The 25,172-nt window shown below is 40.2% G+C and overlaps 1 protein-coding gene across 1 annotated transcript in view; it reads right to left on the bottom strand.

Annotated features, from left to right (window-relative positions):
• LOC129630304 (FRAS1-related extracellular matrix protein 3-like) overlaps positions 1-25,172 on the bottom strand; it is a gene marked incomplete at its 5' end in the record, with an annotated part of 104,754 nt that overhangs the window by 39,882 nt on the left and 39,700 nt on the right. Inside the window, 1 exon segment of the mRNA XM_055550806.1 lies at positions 1,814-1,960. Within this exon segment, the coding sequence (XP_055406781.1) occupies positions 1,814-1,960 (147 nt within the window).

Genomic DNA, 25,172 nt, shown 5'->3' with positions numbered 1-25,172 from the left:
AGCAAACTTTTCTTTTTCGCTCACCTGGCTTCTTTATTGACTTTTGAGTGGTGAGCAGCGGGACCCTGTGTTCAGTAACAGATTTTGGCACTCTGCTAACATTTAGACTACTAACCCCAGCATCAGGTAGGGTGAGGGGATTAGGAGGGCTTCCTAGAGCCCTGAGTAAGGTGTTTTATAGATTCTCTTCTGTGGTTTGATATGTTTGTTTGTTTGTTAATATTTATTTATTTGGCTGCATCAGGTCTTAGTTACATGTGAACTCAAGTTACTTAACCAGGGATCAAACCCAGGTCTCTTACATTGGGAGTGTGGAGTCTAAGCTACTGGAGCACCAGGGAAGTCCCTGATGTCATTTTAAGAGAACAAAATGATGGCATTTTAGAGAACAAAAGAGCTGACTGTAGTTCGCATAACAACAAATATTGGGTGACTACCATATGTCCCAGGCTGTTTTGAGGGTTGGCCATCACCCAAGATGCCGTTCCTGCCCTTTTGGAGCTGGAAATCTGCTGAGGGAAACAGAGGACAGCTGGACCTGAGATGCCTGTCAGGGATGGTTAGTGCTCTGAAGAAGCAATGAAGCAGGGCATGGAGACAGTGTATAAGGAGATGCCGAATCAGATAGTAAGACCTTTGCACCTCTCTGAGGAGTTTAGTTCCTCCACAAATATTCAAATGACTCTGGCTCAGATGGACAGTTTTTTCCCCCTGAGTCAGACAGGATATGAAAATACCTCTTGACATAAAAACCCAAATCTTTGCCTATGAGAAATGCCCAAGATAAAGAATTGTGGAGACAGAACCCTACAAGAGAAGGGAAGCGTGTTTCAGCTGAAGTTCTTGGCAGAAAGGTCCACTGTGTGTTGATGAAGTAACCTCTGGGTAGTAACTGAGACCAAGGGCCATGCAGAAATCATGGTGCTCTCTGGCTGACTTTGTCTCCTAGAACTGTCCCAACTCAGACACCCTGAGCCTGGAGAACAGACCTGAGAAAAGCTGGCCTTTCCTTGATTGCTTGTTCTCAGCCATCTGCCTCCTGGCTTCTCTCCAGTGCTTTTGGCAGGACTCTAATTAGCCCCCAAAGGTCTCGGAAATTCACAATGCTCGCTTGTAAAATGAAGGCATTTTATTGTCTTCTATTTGTCTTCACAACAGATTATGAAAAAGATAAAATGATCTCTGAAATTTCTGGCAGCTAGAGATGTTATAAAAATGTAATGCATCATTAGAGCAATTACTGTTGATTATTAGTGATGATAATGCAATGTATTATGTAGGCATTATATATCCATCTACCTCAAAAAAGCTTAGGTCTTTGTAGAACACAGAAAAATTTCACACTGTACATATCTTGGAGGAATTTATAACCTAATGGCAGGGTGGAAACAATTATATATAATCAAAAGTAATAGCTACAACTAAACACAATAATGTGTCATGTACTCATAAATAATTTTTAAAAAGAAATAGCTAGAACTGAGCATAATAATGTATTCTATGCTTAAAAACAATTTTGAAAGAAACTGAGTGATATGGGGATTGTGGTATATGGTTATGAAATGTCTTAATTTTCTTAGAGTCCTTCAACTTGAAAGAGAAAAGGGGTAAATAGAAGAAGAAAAAATTGCCGTATATAAACCTGTAACTCACATGGAGTGAAAACCATGGCATAAGTCCACACATTAATCTTTTAGAAGTTCCCCCAAATCTGTTACTGATTCTCTTCCAATCTATTCTCTTATACTTATTTTTAAGCCTTAATTTCATGTTTTTGTTACCTTTTGCCAACAACCAACTCAAAGTTACTTACTGATAGAGGATGTTTCTCCAAGGGATCCTCTGCGTGTCAGGGTCACTTCTAAGAATGTGGAGTCTTCATCCACAATGTAATACTCTTTCTCCAATGCAATCCAAGCCCAGGAGAGGTGGAAAGGTTGATTTGCTAGCTTATTTCCTCCTGTAATTGACAGGGGTCAAACAGGTGTTAGATGAACTATTGGATGAAAAAATATGAATGATTGAAGTTTGCATTTTGCTTCTGAAGTCAAGAGTTTTTAAAAGTAAGTGCTCATTTTTATATAGAGAGGAAAAGGGCTTTGCTTTCTTTTTAGAGTGCTGTGAGCACCATTTAGAACCCTGTTTCCCCTGCTTGGTGTGGGATTATTACTATGGGTCTGTTCCTGAAAGGCCTAAGGCACCGGAATTCTAAAGGGCTTCCTTGGTGGCTCAGTTTGTAAAGAATCTGCCTGCAGTGCAGGAGACCTGGGTTCACTCCCTGGGTTGGGAAGATTCCCTGAAGGGAATGGTAACCCATTCCAGTACTCTTGCCTGGAACATCCCAAGGACAGAGGATCCCGGCAGGCTACAGTCTATGTGGTCACAGGAGTCTGACACTTAGCGATTAAACTACTACTAAAACTAGGTAGTTTAATTTTATTTTTTAAAAGATTTTTTTGGTGTGGACCATTTTAAAGTCTTCATTGAATTTGTTACAATATTGCCTCTGTTTTATGTTTTGGCATTTTGGCTGCAAGGCATGTGGGATCATAGCTCCCTGACCAAGGATTGAACCTGTGCCTCCTGCACTGGAAAGTAAAGCCTTAACCACTGGACCGCCAGGGAAGTCCCAAGTTTGGTAGTTTTAAATTCAATTCATTTGACACCTCCATCCTTCCCTTGCTGCCTCCCTGGTTTGCTTCCTTTCTCCTTGCCTCTTTGCTTGGCTTTCTTCCTCTGCCCTCTGATTTACTACTTTGTATTATTTGTGTATCCATTTGCTCGCACACTGGTCTAGAAGTTCCTTAAAGACAGTGCCCAATTCATATTTTCTTATTTTATCACTATAGAAACCAAGTACTGTGTCTGGAACTCGGATGTGTAAAAGTCTAAAAATTATGCAAGTAGAGGGCAGCAGACAAGGCTATAAGGTCTCTATCTGATTTTGTCTCACCCACACTAGGTCACAGGTCTCTGCTGATGGTCAGCCTTATTGGTGATGTGGAATGTGTACATTATATAACATTCAACAAACTAAGATCATGGCATCCGGTCCCATCACTTCATGGCAAATAGATGGGAAGACAATGGAAACAGTTACTTTATTTTCTTGGGCTCCAAAATCACTGCAGATGGTGACTGCTGCCACAAAATAAGACACTTGCCCCTTGGAAGAAAAGTTATGACAAACCTAGACAGGATTTTAAAAAGCAGAGACATCACTTTGCCATAAAGGCCCATATTAGTCAAAGTTATGCTTTTTCCAGTAGTCATGTATGGATGTGAGAGGTGGACCATAAAGAAGGCTGAGTGCCAAAAAATTAATGCTTTCCAATTGTGGTGTTGGAGAAGACTCTTGAGAGTCCCTCGGACCTCAAGGAGATCCAACCAGTCCATCCTAAAGGAAATCAGTCCTGAATATTCATTGGAAGGACTGATGCTGAAGCTGAAGCTCCAATATTTTGGCCACCTGATGCGAAGAACTGACTCATCTGAAAAGCCCCTGATGCTGGGCAAGATTGAAGGTGGGAGGAGAAGGGGCTGACAGAGGATGAGACTGTTGGATGGCAACACTGACTAGATGGACAAGCTCCGGGAATTGGTGATGGACAGGGAAGCCTGGTGTGCTGCAGGTCTTCCTGCAGCAATGGAGTAGTAGAACTAGACAAGACTGAGTAACTGAACTGAATGTTCTAAAAAGAGAATGTAAGCTCATAATAGGCAATGGGGGTAAAGAGGGAGAACATGCACCCTCCATGTGCCAGGCACTGAGCTAGGCAGTATAGTTTGCAAACAAAAAAGAAAAAGCGGAGGCAAACAAGATGAAGGAGACAGGAGTCAGTTAACAGGCACTGACCGGACCTGCTAGGACAAGGAAAGCGCCTGGGTGAACAAAAGGTGAATTTTGGAAAAGAAATGATTTAAAAAGCAATAATTAAAATAATAACAGAGAAAAACAACCAAATGTGGAATTTATAGTTTGCTGAGTTTGAAAGGCATAATGCATTTATGTTTCACAATTATATCCTATTAGGTTGAAAAAAAGGAATCATACAACAAGTATTTTATCTAAACACTGTATTCAGGAATATTTCATTTTGATATAAATGATTTACTAATTCTTTCAAAAATGCAATGATTTAAAAATTAAAATTAAGTTTTAAAACCCCAAAGAAGAGATTATACATGCCTAAAGACAACTGTGAAAATGAATTTAATGAAAGCAGATGCTCAAGTAGGCAAAATCAAATCCTGAAGGATAAAGTAGCAGCCATTGTCAAATGTTAGTGGTTTATGACCCTGAACTTGGAAACAGATTTAACTGAATAGGATATTTGATCTTAAATGTTTAATAATTACCCAATGAAAATGTGTAATATTACATATATTTTGTTTCTACTACTCCATTGCCATTTTCAAATAGCTTCACTGTCATAAGCATTTAGCTTCTATGGCTACCTGCCTAACATAACTTGATAATGTATTTGAACTCCATAAGCACCTATTCATCATGCATTTGGAAATAATACCTATAACTAATGATTGTCACAAAGTGTCAGTTAATGTCATTAGTCATTTGGAAAATGCTTTGTGGTGCCTCCTTGGTAGGAAATGTGCTCCTGTGGATTTTGACTTGATATATACAGTTCTGGCTGCATGTCCACAGATTGTAAATGGAATGGGTTTTTAAAATAGAGTTATAAATTCAGGGAAAAGAGAATAACTTGGGATAAAAGAATTAGAAAATTGAGTAAGAGAAAAAGTCAAATTACATATCAGACAGATCACCATTTTCAACCCCTGTCTGTCTCCCTTTGATCTTGGTGCTATAGGTGGCAATTTAAGAAATGTGCTTTGTTAGCTGAAATATGCCATGTTCCCTTTCTGCACAAGAATACTGATTATTTCACTCCTATTTCTTTCGTGCAATTCACTTCTATTTGGTGATTCCTTGGCCTGCCTGGTTTTCTCCCTTTAGTGGGTGCAAATACTCATGTTCCGGGACTGGGAAGGATAACTGTCCCCTCTTGAAATTTCCAGCTACAAAGGTTCATGCCCATTCTTTTTGAGAAATGATTGGCTGTTTTGTGTATGCTCACATCAGGTTTTTCAGAAAAGAGTCGGCAGGGGTAACCCGGAGCAGACAGATAAGCTATCAGCAGCCATGGCTGTCTCTGTGTTCTCCTAAGGTACACCAAGCTTCCTTCCATGCAATGTTCTAAATCCCCTTCTTCAGTCTTTGGAAATCTGGGGGCAGGTGGTGGAGGGAGAAATCTTTGTGCTCACCTGCTGGGCAGGTGTGAGCCGCAGAGGGTGGCAGGTTTAATGTGTTTTAAAAAGAGATATTTGGTATATTCTTTTTGGAGATGTCCCCAAACTGTTTTGATGATATATTTGGCTCTCCATTTCAAAGACTATGGACCCAACATGTTACTGCTATGGATAACAATACAAGTATTTTGTGCCCTTTGCCTCCTTCTGAGAGTTTTTCAACATAAACTCAGTGGAAGCAGTATGGAAAAAAATACAGACCACGAGCTTTTCTTAGATTCTTTTGTATGCCTCAATAGGGGCATCACTATATGCTGCTTTTGGCACAAAATAAAATTACCCCCCAAATTCTCACAGCAAGACTTTAGATAATTATAGTAGTAAATTTTAAAAAGTTTCTCTTTGTTAATTATATGATTACACCAATCTACATACGTGATAAAAAGATACAGACCCAGTATATCAGTGTCAATTTCCTATTTTCCAATTATTAATAGTAGGAAAGTAGAAATACACTGATTGCGTGACCAGTTGCAATGCTGTTTCTGTTTGGGAGTTGGGGTTCCATATGGCTTAAATGGAAGAGAGAAAACATCGTGCCTTCCTTCTCTAGAGTGTACAGGATTCAAGGAAGATATGAAACATATGTTCATTCCAGAGAATGTAATGATGTAATGTAATGCAAAATATAGCAACTTCCTATTTAGTGATCAGAGCAATCATTCTCATATTTGGATACAATCTAGATAGGTCCATACAAAGTGTCCGGCTAACTTCCCGTATTGAACTAGAAAATCTTTTCTTCTAAATTTATCTCATGCTATTTTCTTTTCCCTCCCCATTGGAGGGGAACACTATATTTGATTACTATGCTTTAAGTCAGGGGTGTTAGGGGTCTTTGTTCCCTCAACAATCTAGCAATTTAAACAAGTTGCCCACGCCAGAGTTCTGATTTATCATTATCAAGGAGACACGTGTGACAAATTCCAGTTCCACCCACCAGACTAACGGGGGTGTGGAGGCAGCAAGAGGGGTCATGGCCGTCAGCACCTGGAGAGCCAGTCGGTGCCTGAGTAGGTAGGTGCCACATCCAGGCGCATCATCTGCATGCCACATTTCATTTTCATGTTTCCGATTACTGACTGTGCGAAACAAACCATTTATCTGATTTCTAAAGTGTTTATTTGGCAGTATCTTAATACAACTTTTCTTTCAGAGATTCTTCCCTCTGTGTTGAGATTGTTATGAGGATCAAATGTGATAATGGATGTGGAAGCTTTGGAAAAGTTTGAATTTCCCTCAACGCAGCCTGGCAGGAATCTGAGTGGGCAGAGAGCCTCTTCCATGGGCAGACGTCACGGAGGAAGAGGAATTCAGGCAGTCAGCTGGCCAGCTGGGCAGGTGGTCCTATTAGGTCAAACCACAGGAAATGCTTGTTTTCTTCAGATCAAAAATGTCAGCAATTTTGTGTAGCTCAACTTGACACGTAGCGAGGTGTCAGGGTGCAGTGAGAAGACAGCTGGACTCAGGGGAAGGAGATGGAGGCTGCAGTCTTAGGGGCACCACTAACTAGAGGGGTAGCCCTGGAGGAGATGCTTCCTTCTCAAGACCCCATTTCTTCTTCTCTCAAATGAGCACGTGGAATTAGAACCTTTCCTATCCAGTTTTAATGTTTCATGATTTTTCTGCTTTACCTTATTAGCTGGTACCATCACAGCTATAGAGAAAACATATTAACTTAGTATGTCCCAGTTTGGACAAACAATAATATTACTAGTCTAAGCTGGTGTAACTTGATACATTAAATGTGAGTGGTTAGCTCTCCTGAGCCCTAAGCACAGGCAAGGAGGAAGAAGTCTGTGGAACGCACACAAACTATCTGGGCACAGAACTGCACTGGCTTATCTAGAGGCATGATCGTCACCCCAGCTGCATATTATAACCCGGTCCTTTCATATCCATTACCTCACATGAAAATCCAATCAGCAGCAACCCTGAAGAGGAGCCAGCATGCTTGACATTATACAAATGAATCACCTGCCTGACAAATGAAGTACTTATGCTTCAGTAACTATGCCTCACTCGAGGTCACAGAGCAAGTCAATAAATTAAAAAATAGGAAAAAATTCTCTGCAATCTGGATCCTCTCCACCTCTCCATTATCTACTACTCTTTTGCTGCCTTGGAATGCATAAGCTAACTATACTAAGCTATGTGCAGTGTGCCAAACTCATGGTGTTGTTTCTGAGTTCAGCTCTGAAAACTCCTATTCATCCTTCAAAGCCCAGATTGGGCATTACTTCTTGATGAAACTTCCCTGGGCGATCTCTCATCTCTACCCTTTATATACATACTTCCTTGGTAGTGCCTCTCGTGGTACTGCAGTTAATTGTTCCATGTCTGACTCTCTTTCTATTGTATTTTTGGAGTTGACTGCTTGTGGCTTTTCATAACGCAGTCCCTACCACATAGCATGGTGGTTTGGTGGTTTAATCACTAAGTTGTGTCTGACTCTTGTACTGTAGCCTGCCAGGCTTCTCTGTCCATGGGATTCTCTAGGCGAGAATACTGGAGGGGGTTGCCATTTCCTTCTCCAAGCACATAGTACATAGCATGCTGCTGCTGCTAAGTCGCTTCAGTCATGTCTGACTCTGTGCGACCCCATAGACGGCAGCCCACCAGATGCCCCCGTCCCTGGGATTCTCCAGGCAAGAACACTGGAGTGGGTTGCCATTTCCTTCTCCAATGCATGAAAGTGAAAAGTGAAAGTGAAGACGCTCAGTCATGTCCGACTCTTCGCCACCCCATGGACTGCAGCCTACCAGGCTCCTCTGTCCATGGGATTTTCCAGGCAAGAGTACTGGAGTGGGGTGCCATTGCCTAGTTCCCAGCAATTAATTGGGACTCAATAAATACTTATTGAATGGCTAAACAACCAAACTAATCAAAAAGATCACATGGACCACAGGCTTGTCTAACTCAATGAAACTATGAGCCATGCTGTGTAGGGCCAGCCAAGATGGGCAGGGCATGATGGAGAGTTATGACAAAATGAGGTCCACTGGAGAAGGGAATGGTAAACCACTTGAGTATTCTTGCCTTGAAAACCTCATGAACAGCATGAAAAGGCAAAAAGATATGACACTGAAAGATGAGCTTCCCAGGTCGGCAGGTGCCCAATATGCTACTGGAGAAGAGTGGAGAAATAACTCAGAAAGAATGAAGACATGGAGCCAAACCAAAAACAATGCTCAGTTGTGACGTGACTGGTGATGGAAGTAAAGTCCGATGCTGTAAAGAACAATATTGCATAGGAACCTGGAAGGTTGGATCCAAGAATCAAGGTAAATTGGAAGTAGTCAAACAGGAGATGGCATGAATAAACATCAACATTTTAAGAATCAGTGAACTAAAATGGACCGGAATGGGCAAATTTACCTCAGATGACCATTATATCTACTACTGTGGTCAAAGAAATCCTTAGAAGAAATGGAGTAGCCATCATAGTCAGTAAAGAGTCTGAAATGCAGTACTTGGATGCAATCTCAAAAATGACAGGATGATCTCTGTTCGTTTCCAGGACAAACCATTCAATATCTCAGTAATCCAAGTCTATGCCCCAACCATTAATGCTGAAGAAGCTGAAGTTGAATGGTTCTCTGAAGACATACAAGACCTTCTAGAACTAACACCCATAAAAGATGTCCTTTTCATTATAGGGGACTAGAATGCAAAAGTAGGAAATCAAGAGATACCTGGAGTAACAGGCAAATTGGCCCTTGGAATACAAAACGAAGCAGGGCAAAGGCTAACGAGTTTTGTCAAGAGAATGCACTGGTCATAGCAAACACCCTCTTCCAATAATGCAACAGAAGACTCTACACATGGACATCACCAGATGGTCAACACCGAAATCAGATTGATTATATTCTTTGCAGCTGAAGATGGAGAAGCTCTACACAGTCAGCAAAAACAGGACCAGGAGCTGACTGTGGCTCAGATCATGAACTCCTTATTGCCAAATTCAGACCTAAATTGAAGAAATTAGGGAAAACAACTATACCATTCAGGTATGACCTAAGTCAAATCCCTTACAATTATACAGTGGAAGTGACATATAGATTCAAGAGATTAGATCTGACAGACAGTGCCTAAAGAAATATGGATAGAGGTTCATGACATTGTACAGGAAGCAGTAATGAAGACCATCTCAAGAAAAATATGCAAAAAGGCAAAATGGTCGTCTGAGGAGGCTTTACAGATAGCTGAAAGAAGAGAAGTGAAAGGCAAAGGAGAAAAGGAAATATAGAACCACTTGAATGCAGAGTTCCAAAGAAGAGCAAGGAGAGATAAGAAAGCCTTCCTCAGTGATCAATGCAAAGAGAGAGGAAAACAATAGAATGGGAAAGACTAGAGATGTCATCAAGGAAATTAGTGATACCCAGGGAACATTTCATGCAAAGATGGGCACAATAAAGGACAGAAATGGTATGGACCTAACAGAAGCAGAAGCTATTAAGAAGAGGTGGCAAGAATACACAGAAGAACTGTACAAAAAAGATCTTCATGACCCAGATAAACATGATGGTGTGATGACTGACCTAGAGCCAGATATCCTGGAATGTGAAGTCAAGTGGGCCTTAGGAAGCATCACTACAAACAAAGCTAGTGGAGGTGATGGAATTCCAGCTGAACTACTTCAAATCCTTAAAGATGATGCCATGAAAGTGCTGTACTCAATATGCCAGCAAATTCGGAAAATTCAGCAATGGCCACAGGACTGGAAAAGGTCAGTTTTCATTCCAATCCCAAAGAAAGGCAATGGCAAAGAATGTTCAAACTACCACACAATTGCACTCATCTCACACAGTAGCAAAGTAATGCTCAAAATTCTCCAAGCTAGGCTTCAACAGTACACAAACTGAGAACTTCCAGATGTTCAAGATGGATTTAGAAAAGGCTGAGGAACCAGAGATCAAATTGCCAACATCTGTTGGATCATAGAAAAAGCAAGAGAGTTTTAAAAAAAAAATCAACTTCTGCTTTATTTACTACACCAAAGCCTTTGACTGTGTAGATCACAACAAACTATGGAAAATTCATCAAAAGATGGGAATACCAGACCACTTTACCAGCCTCTTGAGATATCTGTATGCAGGTCAAGAAGCAACAGTTAGAACTGGAGATGGAACAACAGACTGGTTCCAAATAGGGAAAGGAGTATGTCAAGGTTGTATATTGTCACCCTGCTTATTTAACTTCTATGCAGAGTATATTGCGTGAAATACCAGACTGGATGAAGCACAGCTGGAATCAAGATTGCTAGGAGAAATATCAATAACTTCAGGTATGCAGATGATACCATCCTTATGGCAGAAAGCAAAGAAGAACTAGTCTCTTGAAAGTGAAAGAGGAGAGTGAAAAAGTTGCCTTAAAACTCAACATTCAAAAAACAAAGATCCAGGCCCATCACTTCATGGGAAATATACGGGGAAACAATGGAATCAGGGACAGACTATTTTTTTGGGCTCCAAAATCACTGCAGGTGGTGACTGCAGCCATGAAATTAAAAGACACTTGCTCCTTGGATGAAAAGCTATGACCAACCTAGACAGCATATTAAAGAGCAGAGACATTACTTCACCCACAAAGGTCCATCTAATTAAAACTATGGTTTTTCCAGTAGTCATGTATGGATGTGAGAGTTTGACTCTAAAGAAAGCTGAGCACCAAAGAATTGATGCTTCTGAACTGTGGAATTGGAGAAGACTCTTGAGAGTCCCTTGGACTGCAAGGAGATCAAATTGCAGTCAATTCTGAAGGAAATCAGTCCTGAATATTCATTGGAAGGACTGATACTGAAGCTGAAACTCCAATATTTTGGCCACCTGATGTGAAGAACTGACTCATTGGAAAAGACCCTGATCCTGGGTAAAATTGAAGGCAGGAGAAGAAGGGGCCAACAGAGGATGAGGTAATTGGATGGCATCACTGACTCAATGGACATGAGTTTGAGCAAGCTTTGTGAGTTGGTAATGGACAGTGAAGCCTGGCGTGCTGGAGTCCATGGGGTCACAAAGAGTCGGACATGACTGAGCAATTGAACTGAGCTGAACTGAAATGCCTCCTGGAGGAAAACTGACATAAATGTAGATTTGAAGAATAGGATGAGAACTGCTAATAATTTAACCTGTGTACAATCTGTAAATGTACTACTTCTATTGCCTTGCTTCATGAGAATATAGATAATGATTTTAAAAATCTATTACTATCATAGTATAAACTGTAGTTTTATTCTGCATGCCTGCATGCCAGGCTTTTAGATTCTTAACTTTGAGCCTTTTCTTCTACAAAATACTATGCACATAGAGTATGAAACAATCTTAAGTTTGATTGTTTTTTAAGTTTGATTGTTCTACGGAAATCTTAAACATGATAGAAAAAATGCTTTACATTTCTAGAGCACCCATTATTTAAACTTCTCATAGTCAGAATTCTTCTCATGTTCTAGAAACTGATCCCATGACACTGGTCACATAAATTTGTCCTTGATTGGCATTAGAAATGAGATAGCATAAGGAAAGAAAGAGGGAAGGAAGGGAGGAAGGAAGAAAAGAAAGAAAGAAAAAGACCATTTTCTGAAAAGCCCTAATGCACTGTACGCTTTAGGAAGATGTAATCCTTTAATAAACCAAGTCGCTCAGCTCCTTATAAGTGTTCAATGACAGACACAGGCACCAGTGTGACTATGTTAAGGTCAGTGACAAGTCACTCAAATAGTGGACATAGCACCCAGAATCACCTTTTCTCCTAAGAAGAAAGAGATCATTTTTCACATCCCAACCCAGTTTATGAACATTGTGTGCTCAAAAGAGATACAAGACTGTTCCAAGAGCAATTTGATTCATACATATTATTACAGGCAAGGAGAAGCCACATGAAGTTTCACATGAAGAAAAAGGAGATCAAAAGGAAGCATCACGGAGTTGTAAAACTAAACTTCTACTGATCACAGACCAGACTTTAGAGCCAAGTGTATGGATATTATAAGTGTATGATACTGTAAGTGAAAGTGAAAGTGAAAGTGAAGTCGCTCACTAGTGTCTGACTTTGTGCGACCCCATAGACGGCAGCCCACCAGGCTCCCTGTCCCTGGGATTCTCCAAACAAGAACACTGGAGTGGGTTGCCATTTCCTTATCCAATGCATGAAAGTGAAAAGTGAAAAGTGAAAGTGAAGTTGCCCAGTCCATGCCCATAGACTGCAGCCTACCAGGCTCCTCTGTCCATGGGATTTTCCAGGCAAGAGTACTGGAGTGGGATGCCATTGCCTTCTCCGATATTCTAAGTGGGTTTGGTCAAAACTTGTAACCCTCCAACAAATCTTTAAATGAATGGAGGATGACCTCTGGTTGAGAGTTCTTCTTGAGGTTTGGCAAAATGATAATTAGGGAGGAAAGACTGAGAGTTAAAGTAAACCACAGAGACAACTCGGTAGCAATCATCTCCATTGTTAGTCAGCTCTTTACAGAAACAGTCAAGCCAGAGAGCCAACAGATGTCATTAGCCTCGTTCTTGGCAAGCACTTATCAGGCGAAGAATATAAGCTGAACTTTTCCTTCCAAGGAAAGTCTTCCATTTGTCAGCAATTCCTTTTTACCAGACCACCAATCAACAATTGCTAGATAAATGAAAAGCTTCCACTCAACTTACAAACTCTTGGGTAGAATATTCATTTTCTAGAAAGTAAAAGTCCTTTTTAAAATAGCACAAGCTATAAACAATCCCAGTGGTTTCCACTAAAGCGATCAAATGTCAAATCCATAAATCTTGTGGACCCTTAAGGAAAATAGAAAGGAAATGACTAGCAAGAATAAAAGATAGCAGAATAGGTCACAGCTCATAGGTCTGTGACAATCCGAACTGAATCCCTGATACTTGTCTATATTAATGGTAAAGGAAAATTCAGTTTAAAAAATCATTTACAGCATATTCTGAAAGTGGAAGTGTTAATTGCTCAGTAGTGTCTGACTCCTTGCCACCCTATGGGCTGTAGCCCACCAGGCTCCTTGTGATTCTCCAGGCAAGAATACTGGAGTGGGTTGCCATTCCCTTCTCCAAGGGCTTTTCCCGACCCAGGGAAAGAGCCCAGGTCTTCCACATGGCAAGTGGATTCTTTACCATCTGAGCCACCAGGGAAAAATTATTTTGATGACTGTGGATTGTATGTATTATTGTTTGAATTATGTCACTGTGTAATTGGATATGGGATACTATTATATAATGATCAGGGGACATTTAAAATTGGAAAGAAATGTTGTAACTGGGCCAAACACACACAGAATAGTCTAGGCTTCCTGTCTTCTGTGTCTTTGTCTCTTATTCCCTTTCTGATTGTGTGTGGTTGTGACTGTGTGTGTGTGAGATGTGTTTGTTTGTTTTTTTAATTTTTTTTGCCAAAGCCCCTTCTCCTGTCTCTTTTATCTTACCCTGCTCCCATGTATCTGCCTCTCCTTCTATAGTTCTATTTCTTTATCTTTGTGTAAACATGAACTCTTCCCAGCTCTAGAACACTGGTTAGTATTTCTATTCACTCTCTTTTTAAAATTTAAAGCATAAGAAATTATTTAATAAGCAGCATCTACAAAGAAGTCTCTTACTTTATTCTTTGCCTTTATCCTGCCACTGGAATCAAACTTAGTATTTCCCTTGAAGTTTGTGATAAGAGCTCAAGGTAAATCTCCCTTATCTTTTGTTGATCAAAGAAACAGAAATGTGTATAATCTGTGAAGTCATTTCCAGTCTTTAGGTCTATAATTCTAAGTGAACGCAATAATAACAATAATGCTAATGCTAATGCTAAGTCACTTCAGTCGTGTCCGACTCTGTGTGACCCCATAGATGGCAGCCCACCAGGCTCCGCCATCCTTGGGATTCTCCAGGCAAGAACACTGGAGTGGGTTGCCATTTCCTTCTCCAATGGATGAAAGTGAAAAGTGAAAGTGAAGTCACTCAGTCGTGTCCGACTCCCAGCGACCCCGTGGACTGCAGCCTACCAGGCTCCTCCATCCTTGGGATTTTCCAGGCAAGAGTACTGGAGTGGGTTGCCATTGCCTTCTCCAAATAACAATAATAGTTTCTATAATTTTGCTCTTTTTAAAATAAAAAAATGAAAACTCAACCTGAAAAGCACATAATTTCTTTGGAAAAGTATTTCTTGGAGTCTCTAAGGAAAAGAAACATTTTCCCACTAAAAGTGTATGACTTTTTGTCATATGACTGCCCCTTAAGCCAAGGTCCTTTCTTTGCCCAGCATGGAGCCTCCATTGTTATAGTAGAGTAGTTCTATGGTTATGCAGGGTAGGTGGACTTGGGTTTCTCCAGGCAAACCCAGGAAGAAGTAATGAATCAAGAATTAAAATATAATGGGGACTTCCCTGGTGGTCCAGTGGTTAAGATTGTGCCTTCCAATACGGGGGTGCGGATTTTATCCCTGGCTGAGGAGCCACATGCCTCGTCACCAAAAAACAAAACAAAACAAAACTTGAGACAGAAACGATGTTGTGACAAATTGAATAAAGAACTTTAAAAATGGTCCACACCAAAAAATCATAAAAATAAGAATTAAAATATGCTATTTCTGTCAAGACTACCCTTCCTACAATGATTATTTTCATCATTGCCCAGAGACTAGCCCTCTCCCTTCGTATCAGTAATGGGTGACATGACAAACTGGGAAGAAGTTTCACTGGGGAAAAGAGGAGAAATTCTTCTTGGGCCATGTGCATGGGTGCTAAGTCGCTCAGCTGTGTCGGACTCTTTTCGACCCTATGGACCTTAGCCCACTAGACTCCTCTGTCCGTATGAGGCTGCTTTTCTCAAGAAGCCTGTGTGCATGGGATTCCACCTGGGCTGACAGTTGATGTGTCATCTGACTTGAGATCAGGGAAACACCACTTTGGGTGGATGGTGAGATGACCAGGGAAAACACTGGGATTTTGTTGGGGTGAATGAAGAGTTCAGCAGTTTCTGAACTTGCTTATCAGTTCTTTTAAACTCTCCAGCAGTGAAGCTTGAGAAAAAGAGACACTGATTGACCCTGATGGTCTTTTCATTAAGTGAAGGTACTTCTATTTACTTCAGAAATGGTTAGAACTTTTTGACAGAATCATTTCTGTGATGGTTAATTTCGTGTTAACCTGGTGAGGCTATTGTGCCCAGGTGTTTGGTTAAACACTAGTCTAGATGTTACTGTGATTTTGTAGATGTGATTAACACATCAGTTGACTTTTTAAAAAAATTATTTAGTTATTGATTGAAGTATAGTTGATTTAAAATGTAGTGCTAGTTTCTGGTGATTAGCAAAGTGATTCAGTTATACATATACATATGTATATATATATCCTTTTCAAGTTATTTTCCATTATGGGTTATTAAAAGATATTGAATATAGTTCTCTGTGCTATACAGTGGGTACTCGTTGACAATCTATTTCATATATAGTAGTTCAGTTCAGTTCAGTCACTCAGTCGTGTCCGACTCTTTGTGGCCCCATGGACTACAGCATGCCAGGCTTCCCTGTCCATCACCAACTCCCAGAGTTCACCCAAACTCATGTCCATCAAGCTGGTGATGCCATCCAGCCATCTCATTCTTTGTCGTCCCCTTCTCCTCCTGCCCCCAATCCCTCCCAGCATCAGAGTCTTTTCCAATGAGTAACATTCCAGGTTCCTATGCAATATTGCTCTTTACAGCATTGGACCTTGCTTCTATCACCAGTCCCAGCCACAACTGGGTATTGTTTTTGCTTTGGCTCCATCCCTTCACTCTTTCTGGAGTTATTTCTCCACTGATCTCCAGTAGCATATTAGGCACCTACCAACCTGGGGAGTTCCTCTTTCAGTATCCTATGATTTTGCCTTTTTGTCCAAGGTAAGAGAAACCCAAGTAAGACGTTAGGTGTTGCAAGAGGCATCAGCAGGCAGACACACAAACTATAATCACAGAAAACTAGTCAATCTAATCACACGGACCACAGCCTTGTCTAACTCAATGAAACTAAGCCCTGCCGTGTGGGGCCATCCAAGATGGGCAGGTCATGGTGGAGAGGTCTGACAGGATGTGGTCCACTGGAGAAGGAAATGGCAAACCACTTCAGTATTCTTGCCTTGAGAACTCACTGAACAGTATGAACAGTATATAGAGTAGTTGCTGCTGCTAAGTGACTTCAGTCGTGTCCGACTCTGTGCAACCCCATAGACATCAGCCCATCAGGCTCCCCCCTGGGATTCTCCAGGCAAGAACACTGGAGTGGGTTGCCATTTCCTCCTCCAAGGCATGAAAGTGAAAAGTGAAAGTGAAGTTGCTCAGTCGTGTCCTACTCTTAGTGACCCCATGGACTGCAGCCTACCAGGCTCCTCCATCCATGGGATTTTCCAGGCAAGAGTACTGGAGTGGGGTGCCATTGCCTTCTCCATATATAGTAGTATGTATCTGTTAATCCCAAACTCCTTATTTATCCCTCCCCCTTCCCTTTCAGTAACCATAAGTTTATTTCCTATGTCTGTGAGTCTGTTTCTGATTTGTAACGAAGTTCATTTGTATCATTTTTTTAGGTTCCACATAAAAATGATATGATATTTGTCTTTGTCTGACTTACTTAATACAATCATTTCTAGCTCCAAATGTATTGCTGGAAATGACATTATTTCGTTCTATTTTATGACTGAGTAATATTCCTGTGTGTGAGTGTGTGTGTGTGTGTGTCTATACACATGTATATATATCATTCAGTCATGTGTAACTCTTTGCAACCCATGGACTGTAGCCTACCAGGCTCCTCTGTCCGTGGGAGAATTCTCCAGGCAAGAATACTGCAGTGGGTAGCCATTTCCTTCTCCTATATATAGGTAAGTGTCTATCAACAGATGAATGATAAAGAAGATATAAGAGATATAATATATTGATAGACACTTAAGTTGCTTCCATGTCTTGGCTATTGTAAATAGTGCTGCTATTGAGTTGACCTTAAGTGAAGTACAGTGTGCGTGGATTTCATCCAATTAGTTGATGGCCAAAAAAGGACTGAGGTTTCCTCAAGAAGAGTTTGAGTAGGATAGGTGTTAGCTCTTCTCTAAATTTTTAATAGAATTCAGCTGTGAAGCCATCTGGACCTGGGCTTTTTTTGCTGGAAGATTTCTGATTACAGTTTCAATTTCCGTGCTTGTGATGGGTCTGTTAAGATTTTCTATTTCTTCCTGGTTCAATTTTGGAAAGTTATATTTTTCTAAGAATTTGTCCATTTCTTCCAAGTTGTCCATTTTATTGGCATATACTTGCTGATAGTAGTCTCTTAGGATCCTTTGTATTTCTGTGTTGTCTGTTGTGATCTCTCCATTTTCATTTCTAATTTTATTGATTTGGTTTTTCTCCCTTTGTTTCTTGATGAGTCTGGCTAATGGTTTGTCGATTTTATTTATCTTCTCAAAGAACCAGCTTTTAGCTTTGTTGATTTTTGCTATGGTCTCCTTTGTTGCTTTTGCATTTATTTCTGCCCTAATTTTTATGATTTCTTTCCTTCTACTAACTCTGGGGTTTTTCATTTCTTCCTTTTCTAGTTGCTTTAGGTGTAGAGTTAGGTTATTTATTTGATTTTTCTCTTGTTTCTTGAGGTAAGCTTGTGTTGCTATGAACCTTCCCCTTAGCACTGCTTTTACTGAGTCCCATAGGTTTTGGGTTGTTGTGTCTTCATTTTCATTCGTTTCTATGCATATTTTGATTTCTTTTTTGATTTATTCTGTGATTTGTTGGTTATTCAGAAGTGTGTTGGAGAAGGCAATGGCACCCCACTCCAGTACTCTTGCCTGGAAAATCCCATGGGCAGAGAAGCCTGGTGGGCTGCAATCCGTGGGGTTGTGAAGAGTTGGACACGATTGAGCAATTTCACTTTCACTTTTCACTTTCATGCATTGGAGAAGGAAATGGCCACCCACTCCAGTGTTCTTGCCTGGAGAATCCCAGGGACAGGGGAGCCTGGTGGGCTGCCGTCTATGGGGTTGCACAGAGTCGGACATGACTGAAGTGACTTAGCAGTAGCAGCAGCAGAAGTGTGTTGTTTAGCCTCCATATGTTTGTATTTTTAATAGTTTTTTTTTTCCCCCCTGTAGTTGACATCTAATCTTACCACATTGTGATCAGAAAAGATGCTTGGAATGATTTTAATTCTTTGAATTTACCCCAGGATGTGATCTATCCTGGAGAAGGTTCTGTGTGCACTTGAAAAAAAGGTGAAATTCATTGTTTTGGGGTGAAATGTCTTACAGATATCAATTAGGTCTAACTGGTCCATTGTATCATTTAAAGTTTGTGTTTCCTCGCTAATTTTCTATCCATAGGTGTGAGTGGGGTATTAAAGTCTCCCACTATTATTGTGTTATTATTAATTCCCCCTTTCATACTTGTTAGCATTTGCCTTACATATTGCGGTGCTCCTATGTTGGGTGCATATATATTTATAATTGTTATATCTTCTTCTTGGATTGATCCTTTGATCATTATGTAGTGTCCTTCTTTGTCTCTTTTCACAGCCTTTATTTCAAAGTCTATTTTATCTGATATGAGTATTGCTAATCCTGCTTTCTTTTGGTCTCCATTTGTGTGAAATATCTTTTTCCAGCCCTTCATTTTCATTCTGTATGTGTCCGTTGTTTTGAGGTGGGTCTCTTGTAGACAGCATATATGGGAGCCTATTATACAGAGTGAAATAAGTCAGAAAGAAAAACACCAATACAGTATACTAACACATATATATGGAATTTAGAAATATGGTAACAATGACCCTATATGCGAGACAGCAAAAGAGACACAGATGTATAGAATAGTCTTTTGGACTCTGTGGGAGAAGGCGAGGGTGGGATGATTTGAGAGAATAGCATTGAAACATGTATATTATTGTATGTGATAGAGATCGCCAGTCCAGGTTCGATACATGAGACAGGGTGCTCAGGGCTGTGCACTGGGATGACCCTGAGGGATGTGGTGGGGAGGGAGGTTGGAGTGGGGTTCAGGATGGGGAACACATGTACACTCATGGCTGATTCATGTCAATGTATGGCAAAAACCACTACAATATTGTAAAGTAATTAGCCTCCAATTAAAAAAAAAAAAAGCAATTCTGCTTCAAGACTGCAACACAGAAAGCCTGCTGGAGTTTCTTCCCTGCTGGAAATTTCAGATTCACCAGTCCCACAGCTATGTGAGTCAATAAACCTATGTCTCTGTCACACACACACACACACCCCTCTTACCCTTCTGTTTCTCTGGAGAACCCTGACTGATACAGTCACCACGGTATTCTCTTCCAGCTCTTTTTTTCTGATACAATACACTTTTCTACTTTTTTAGATGCAAGCACCTCCCCACATGTCCTGCCCTAGTTAATTTTCATCATATTTACATGTTCAGACCCTGTCTTCCTGTTTTATTTGCTTATTTTAACCCAGTCAGAAGTATTTATCTTATAGGCTTTGTAGCAGAAATGCTCTGTAGGGAGAATTCTTCCCCTTCCCCAGTGAGAGAGATAAAACACTTTAATGCTACTCAGTTAGCAAAGAGCTATCAAGATGCTTTAAACCCAGAGCAATCATAAAAGAAAAGATAAAGGGTGGAAAGAAAAATAAATCTGTTTCTAAAACCAATGAATCTTTAGAATGGCTTGAAAATAGTATGAAAGATTAAATATAACACAAAGGCTTAAGATGTTTTTATATAAAATACACCTAATATATATAAACTATATCTAATATCCCTTCAAAGATCCTACGGAGGAAATCTTGAGTTGTGAAAGTGATGCATTAACAAGTTTATTTAAAGTGTTGTACGGGGATATGTCCCAGTGTATTTTCTGGAGCTAAGGATTGGTTTTTTATAAACTTAAATTCTGGGGCTTATGATTTTGATAAGGATAGTTAAATTAGGTTCCTGGCCCCAGTTGTAACGTGTGTGTGGGAGGGCTTTCCACATAACACCAGGGTGTGCAAAAGTCCAACTCAGTTCTGACACTATCTACCCAGAGATGGCACCAGATTTCACACAGCTATCAACTCCTCGTGGTAACTAGATTCTCTCTAGTCACACCATGTTTCACATCCTATGATCCTCTGCTCATCTTGTCCATCAGGCAACCTTCTGATCAGCACTTCAGTTTTCTGGAAGCCTCTGACTTTCTCCTGACACCATACATGGCTGTACAGACTCTTATTTATTTTTCTTTGTAAAATTAAATACAGTTGACCCTTGATATGGAGGTTAGGAGTACTTGACCCTCGTTCAGTCAAAAATCCATGTATAACTTTTGAATCCCTCAAAATATAATCATTAATAGCCTATTGTTGACTGAGAACTTCCCTGGTGGCTCAGATGGTAAAGAATCTGCAGACCCAGGTTCGATCCCTAGGTTGGGAAGATCCCCTGGAGAAGACGATGGCTATCCACTCCAGTATTCTTGCCTTAAGAATTTCCACAGAGAGAGGAGTCTGGTGGGCTACAGTCCATGGGGTTGCAAAGAGTCAGACACAGCTGATTGACTAAGCCTACATTGTTGACTGAAAGCCTTATCAATAACATAGTCGATCAACATACATTTTGTACGTTATTTGTATTGTATACTGTATTTGTACAATAAAATAAAGAAAAAATGTTACTGAGAAAATCATAAGGAAGAGAAAGTACATTTAAATACTGTACTATATAAATATTATAAGTTAAAATTTTTTAAAATTATTTGTTTATTTCTTTGGCTGCACCAGGTCTTAGTTGGGGCATGAGGGATCTTTAGTTGAGACATGTAAAATCTCAGGGCATGTGGGATCTAGTTCTCTGACCAGGGATCAAATACGGGCCCGCTGCACTGGGAGTATGGAGTCTTGGCTGGACCACCAGGAAGTCTCAATATCACGTTTGTCATCCATTTACAAGATGAATCATCTGTTAGGATCTACATCAACATTATCTTATATAAAACACTATAGATGTTATATGTATTTTTAACATCAGATACCAAAATGAAAAGATAATGTGAAAAAGAAGTTTACATTTATTTACAGGTATAACAATTCATGCATTGATAACAAAGAAGCAGCAAAATGATAGCTTTATGGAAGTTGAGTGTAATCAATACAAGTGGACCTGCATAATTCAAACCAATGTTGTTGAAAGGTCAGCTGTACATTCATGCCAACCCAGAAATAAGGAATGTCATCCTGGAAATGTTAATAAGCCCTTTCACAAGATTTAAATTTCCCATTGTCTTGAGGTATCAACAATTCATGCTGATCACAATTTACTCATTTTACTTTAAGCCTTCCTGGAAGAGTTAAACATTCGACATTTTGAACGAGGCTTTCTTCCTTAGCTTTGAGTAGTTGAGTTAGAAAGCTGTGCACACACCATTCTCTCACCTTGCCTGTCAAATGAAACTCTATTTGCAGTACAGGAATACAGCCTCCATACTCTTGCTATAATGTCCTAGGCAACAGAATTGCTCCACACAATTTACTGGAAAATCAAGGCTCTGCTTCCATGCTGGTTAATACCTTCTGTTGCTTCTGGATGAATGTTTTAGGACCAGTTGAGGGGAATTTGCATAAAATTTAAGAACAAACCAATTGGTTGTTCAAATTGAGTGAATGATCAATGAAAAAATGTCTGCCATATTAGTAAGTAAAGGCTGTTGCAGCCATCAGTCCATCACACTGCAGGTACCCTCAGGGATGTACCCTGAGGAGAGTCTGGATGAAAAGGCAGAGGATACTTGCCCCACATAGCTGAGGTGCATATCAAAGGAATAATTTCAGTAACCCCAGATCTTGCATCTTCTCATACATGGAAAAGCACTAAATTATTTAATTTGAGATGCCTGGTTTTCTTTAAATAAAAGTACTCTTTGATGTTCTGACAATCTGGTCTTTGCTGCAAAAACTTCTTTATATATACCCTGGCTTCTCCCTTACCTCTTTGGTGTAGTCCCTTAGAGGTATCTGAAAGGCTACGTTTCAGATTTAAGTGGACAGTTTCTTCCACTGAATAAAACATGACTCTCAACTTTTAGGCTGTGATTATTATTATTTTTTAAGTTGACAAAACCAATCCATGACATCTACATTCATGGTTTGGACTTGGCAAATCAGGAAGTCAATTGGGACTATTCTATCCAGATGAATTACAAAGCTTCTGTTCTTGTTCCTCATTATTGCTATGGTCAGGTTAGGTCAGTTCAGTTCAATCGCTCAGTCATGTTCAACTCTTTGTGATCCTATGGACTGCAGCACACCAGGCTTCCCTGTCCATCACCAACTCCCAGAGCTTGATCAGATTCGTGTCTATTGAGTTGGTGGTGCCATCTAACCATCTCATCCTCTGTTGTACCCTTCTCCTCCTGCCTTCAATCTTTCCCAGCATCAGGGTCTTTTCCAATGAATCAGTTCTTCACAGCAGGTGGCCAAAGTATTGGAACTTCAGCTTCAGCATCAGTCCTTCCAATGAATATTAAGGACTGATTTCCTTTAGGATGGACTGATTTGATCTCCTTGCAGTCCAAGGGACTCTCAAGAGTCTTCTCCAACATCACAGTTCAGAAACATCAATTCTTCAGCGCTCAGCCTTTTTTGTTGACCAACTCTCATATCCATACATGACTACTGGAAAAACCACAGCTTTGACTAGATGGACTTTTGTTGGCAAAGTAATGTCTCTGCTTTTTAATATGCTGTCTAGATTTGTCATAACTTTTCTTCCAAGGAGCAAGCATCTTTTAATTTCATGGTTGCAGTCACCATCTGCAGTGATTTTGGAGCCCCCCAAAATAAAATCTGTCACTGTTTCCATTGTTTCCCCATCTATTTTCTACGAAGCGATGGGACCAGATGCCATGATCTTAGTTTTTTGAATGTTGAATGTTAAGCCAGCTTTTCACTTTCCTCTTTCACTTTCTTTTTTTTTTCTTTCTTTTTATTTTTTTTTAAATTTTATTTTATTTTTTAACTTTACAATATTGTATTGGTTTTTGCCATATATCAACATGAATCCGCCACAGGTATACATGTGTTCCCCATCCTGAACCCTTCTCCCTCCTCCCTCCCCGTACCATCCCTCTGGGTCGTCCCAGTGCACCAGCCCCAAGCATCCAGTATCATGCATCGAACCTGGACTGGCGACTTGTTTCATATATGATATTATACATGTTTCAATGCTCTTTAGTTCTTTTTCACTTTCTGCCGCAAGGGTGGTGTCATTTGCATATCTGAGGTTATTGCTATTTCTCCCAGCAACCTTGATTCCAACTTGTGCTTCATCCAGCCTGGCAGTTTGCATAATATACTCTGCAAATATGTTAAATAAGCAGGGTGACAATATACAGCCTTGACATACTCCTTTCCCAATTTGGAATTAGTCCCTTGTTCCATGTCCGGCTCTAACTGTTGCTTCTTGATCTGCATACAGATTTCTCTGGAGGCAAGTAAGGTGGTCTGGTATTCCCATCTCTTGAAAAATTTCCCACAGTTTGTTGTGATCCACACAGTCTTCCCCACCAGGACTTCCCTGGTAGCTCAGATGGTAAAGAATCTGCCTACAATGTGGGAGACTTGGGTTCAATACCTGGGTTAGGAAGATCCTCTAGAGAAGGAAATGGCAACCCACTCCAGTACTCTTGCCTGGAAAATCCCATGGACTGAGGAGCCTGGTAAGCTATAATCCATGGGGTCGCAAAGAGTTGGACACTACTGAGCGACTAAACTTTCACACAGTCAAAGGTTTTGGTGTAGTTAATAAAGCAGAAATAGATGTTTTTCTGGAATTATCTTGCTTTTTCTATGATACAACGGATGTTGGCAATTTGATCTCTGGTTCCTCTGCCTTTTCTAAATCCATCTTGAACATTTGGAAGTTCTCAATTCACGTACTGTTGAAGCCTAGCTTGGAGAATTTTTGAGCATTACTTTGCTAGCATGTGAGATGTGTGCAATTATGCAAGACTTTGAGCATTCTTTGGCATTGCCTTTCTTTGGGATTGGAATGAAAACTCACATTTTCCGGTCCTGTGGCCACTGCTGAATTTTCCAAATTTGCTGGCATATTGAGTGCAGCACTTTCACAGCATTGTCTTTTAGGATTTGAAATTGTTCAGCTGGAATTCCATCACTTCCACTAGTTTTGTTCATAGTGATGCTTCCTAAGGCCCACTTGCCTTCACTTTCCAGGAGGTCTGGCTCTAGGTGATTGATCACACCATTGTGGTTATCTGGGTCATTAAGATCGTTTTTTGTATAGTTCTTCTGTGTATTCTTGCCACCTCTTCTTAATATCTTCTGCTTCTGTTAGTTTCATACCATTTCTGTCCTTTATTGTGCTCATCTTTGCATGAAATGTTCCCTTGGTATCTCTAATTTCCTTGACGAGATCTATAGTCTTTCCCATTGTATTGTTTTCCTCTATCTCTTTTGCATTGATCACTGAGGAAGGCTTTCTTATCTCTCCTTGCTTTTCTTTGGAATTCTATATTCAAATGGTTATATCCTTCCTTTTCTCCTTTGCCTTTCACTTCTCTTCTTCTCTCAGCTATTTGTAAGGCCTCCTCATTTTGCTTTTTCAGCTATTTGTTTTTTTTTTATTTTATTTTATTTTTAAACTTTACAAATTGTATTAGTTTTGCTGGAGGAGGGTTCAGGATGGGGAACACATGTATACCTGTGGCGGATTCATTTTTCAGCTATTTGTAAGGCCTCCTCATTTTGCTTTTTTGCTTTTCTTTTTCTTGGGGATGGTCTTGATCACTGCCTCCTGTATGATGTCATAAACCTCCATCCATAGTTCTTCAGGCATTCTATCAGATCTAATCTCTTGAGT

This window comes from Bubalus kerabau, chromosome 16, assembly GCF_029407905.1.
Source record: "Bubalus kerabau isolate K-KA32 ecotype Philippines breed swamp buffalo chromosome 16, PCC_UOA_SB_1v2, whole genome shotgun sequence".
In the NCBI taxonomy this organism is placed as follows: Eukaryota; Metazoa; Chordata; class Mammalia; order Artiodactyla; family Bovidae; genus Bubalus; species Bubalus kerabau.
This window is presented reverse-complemented; position numbering and strand designations above follow the sequence as displayed.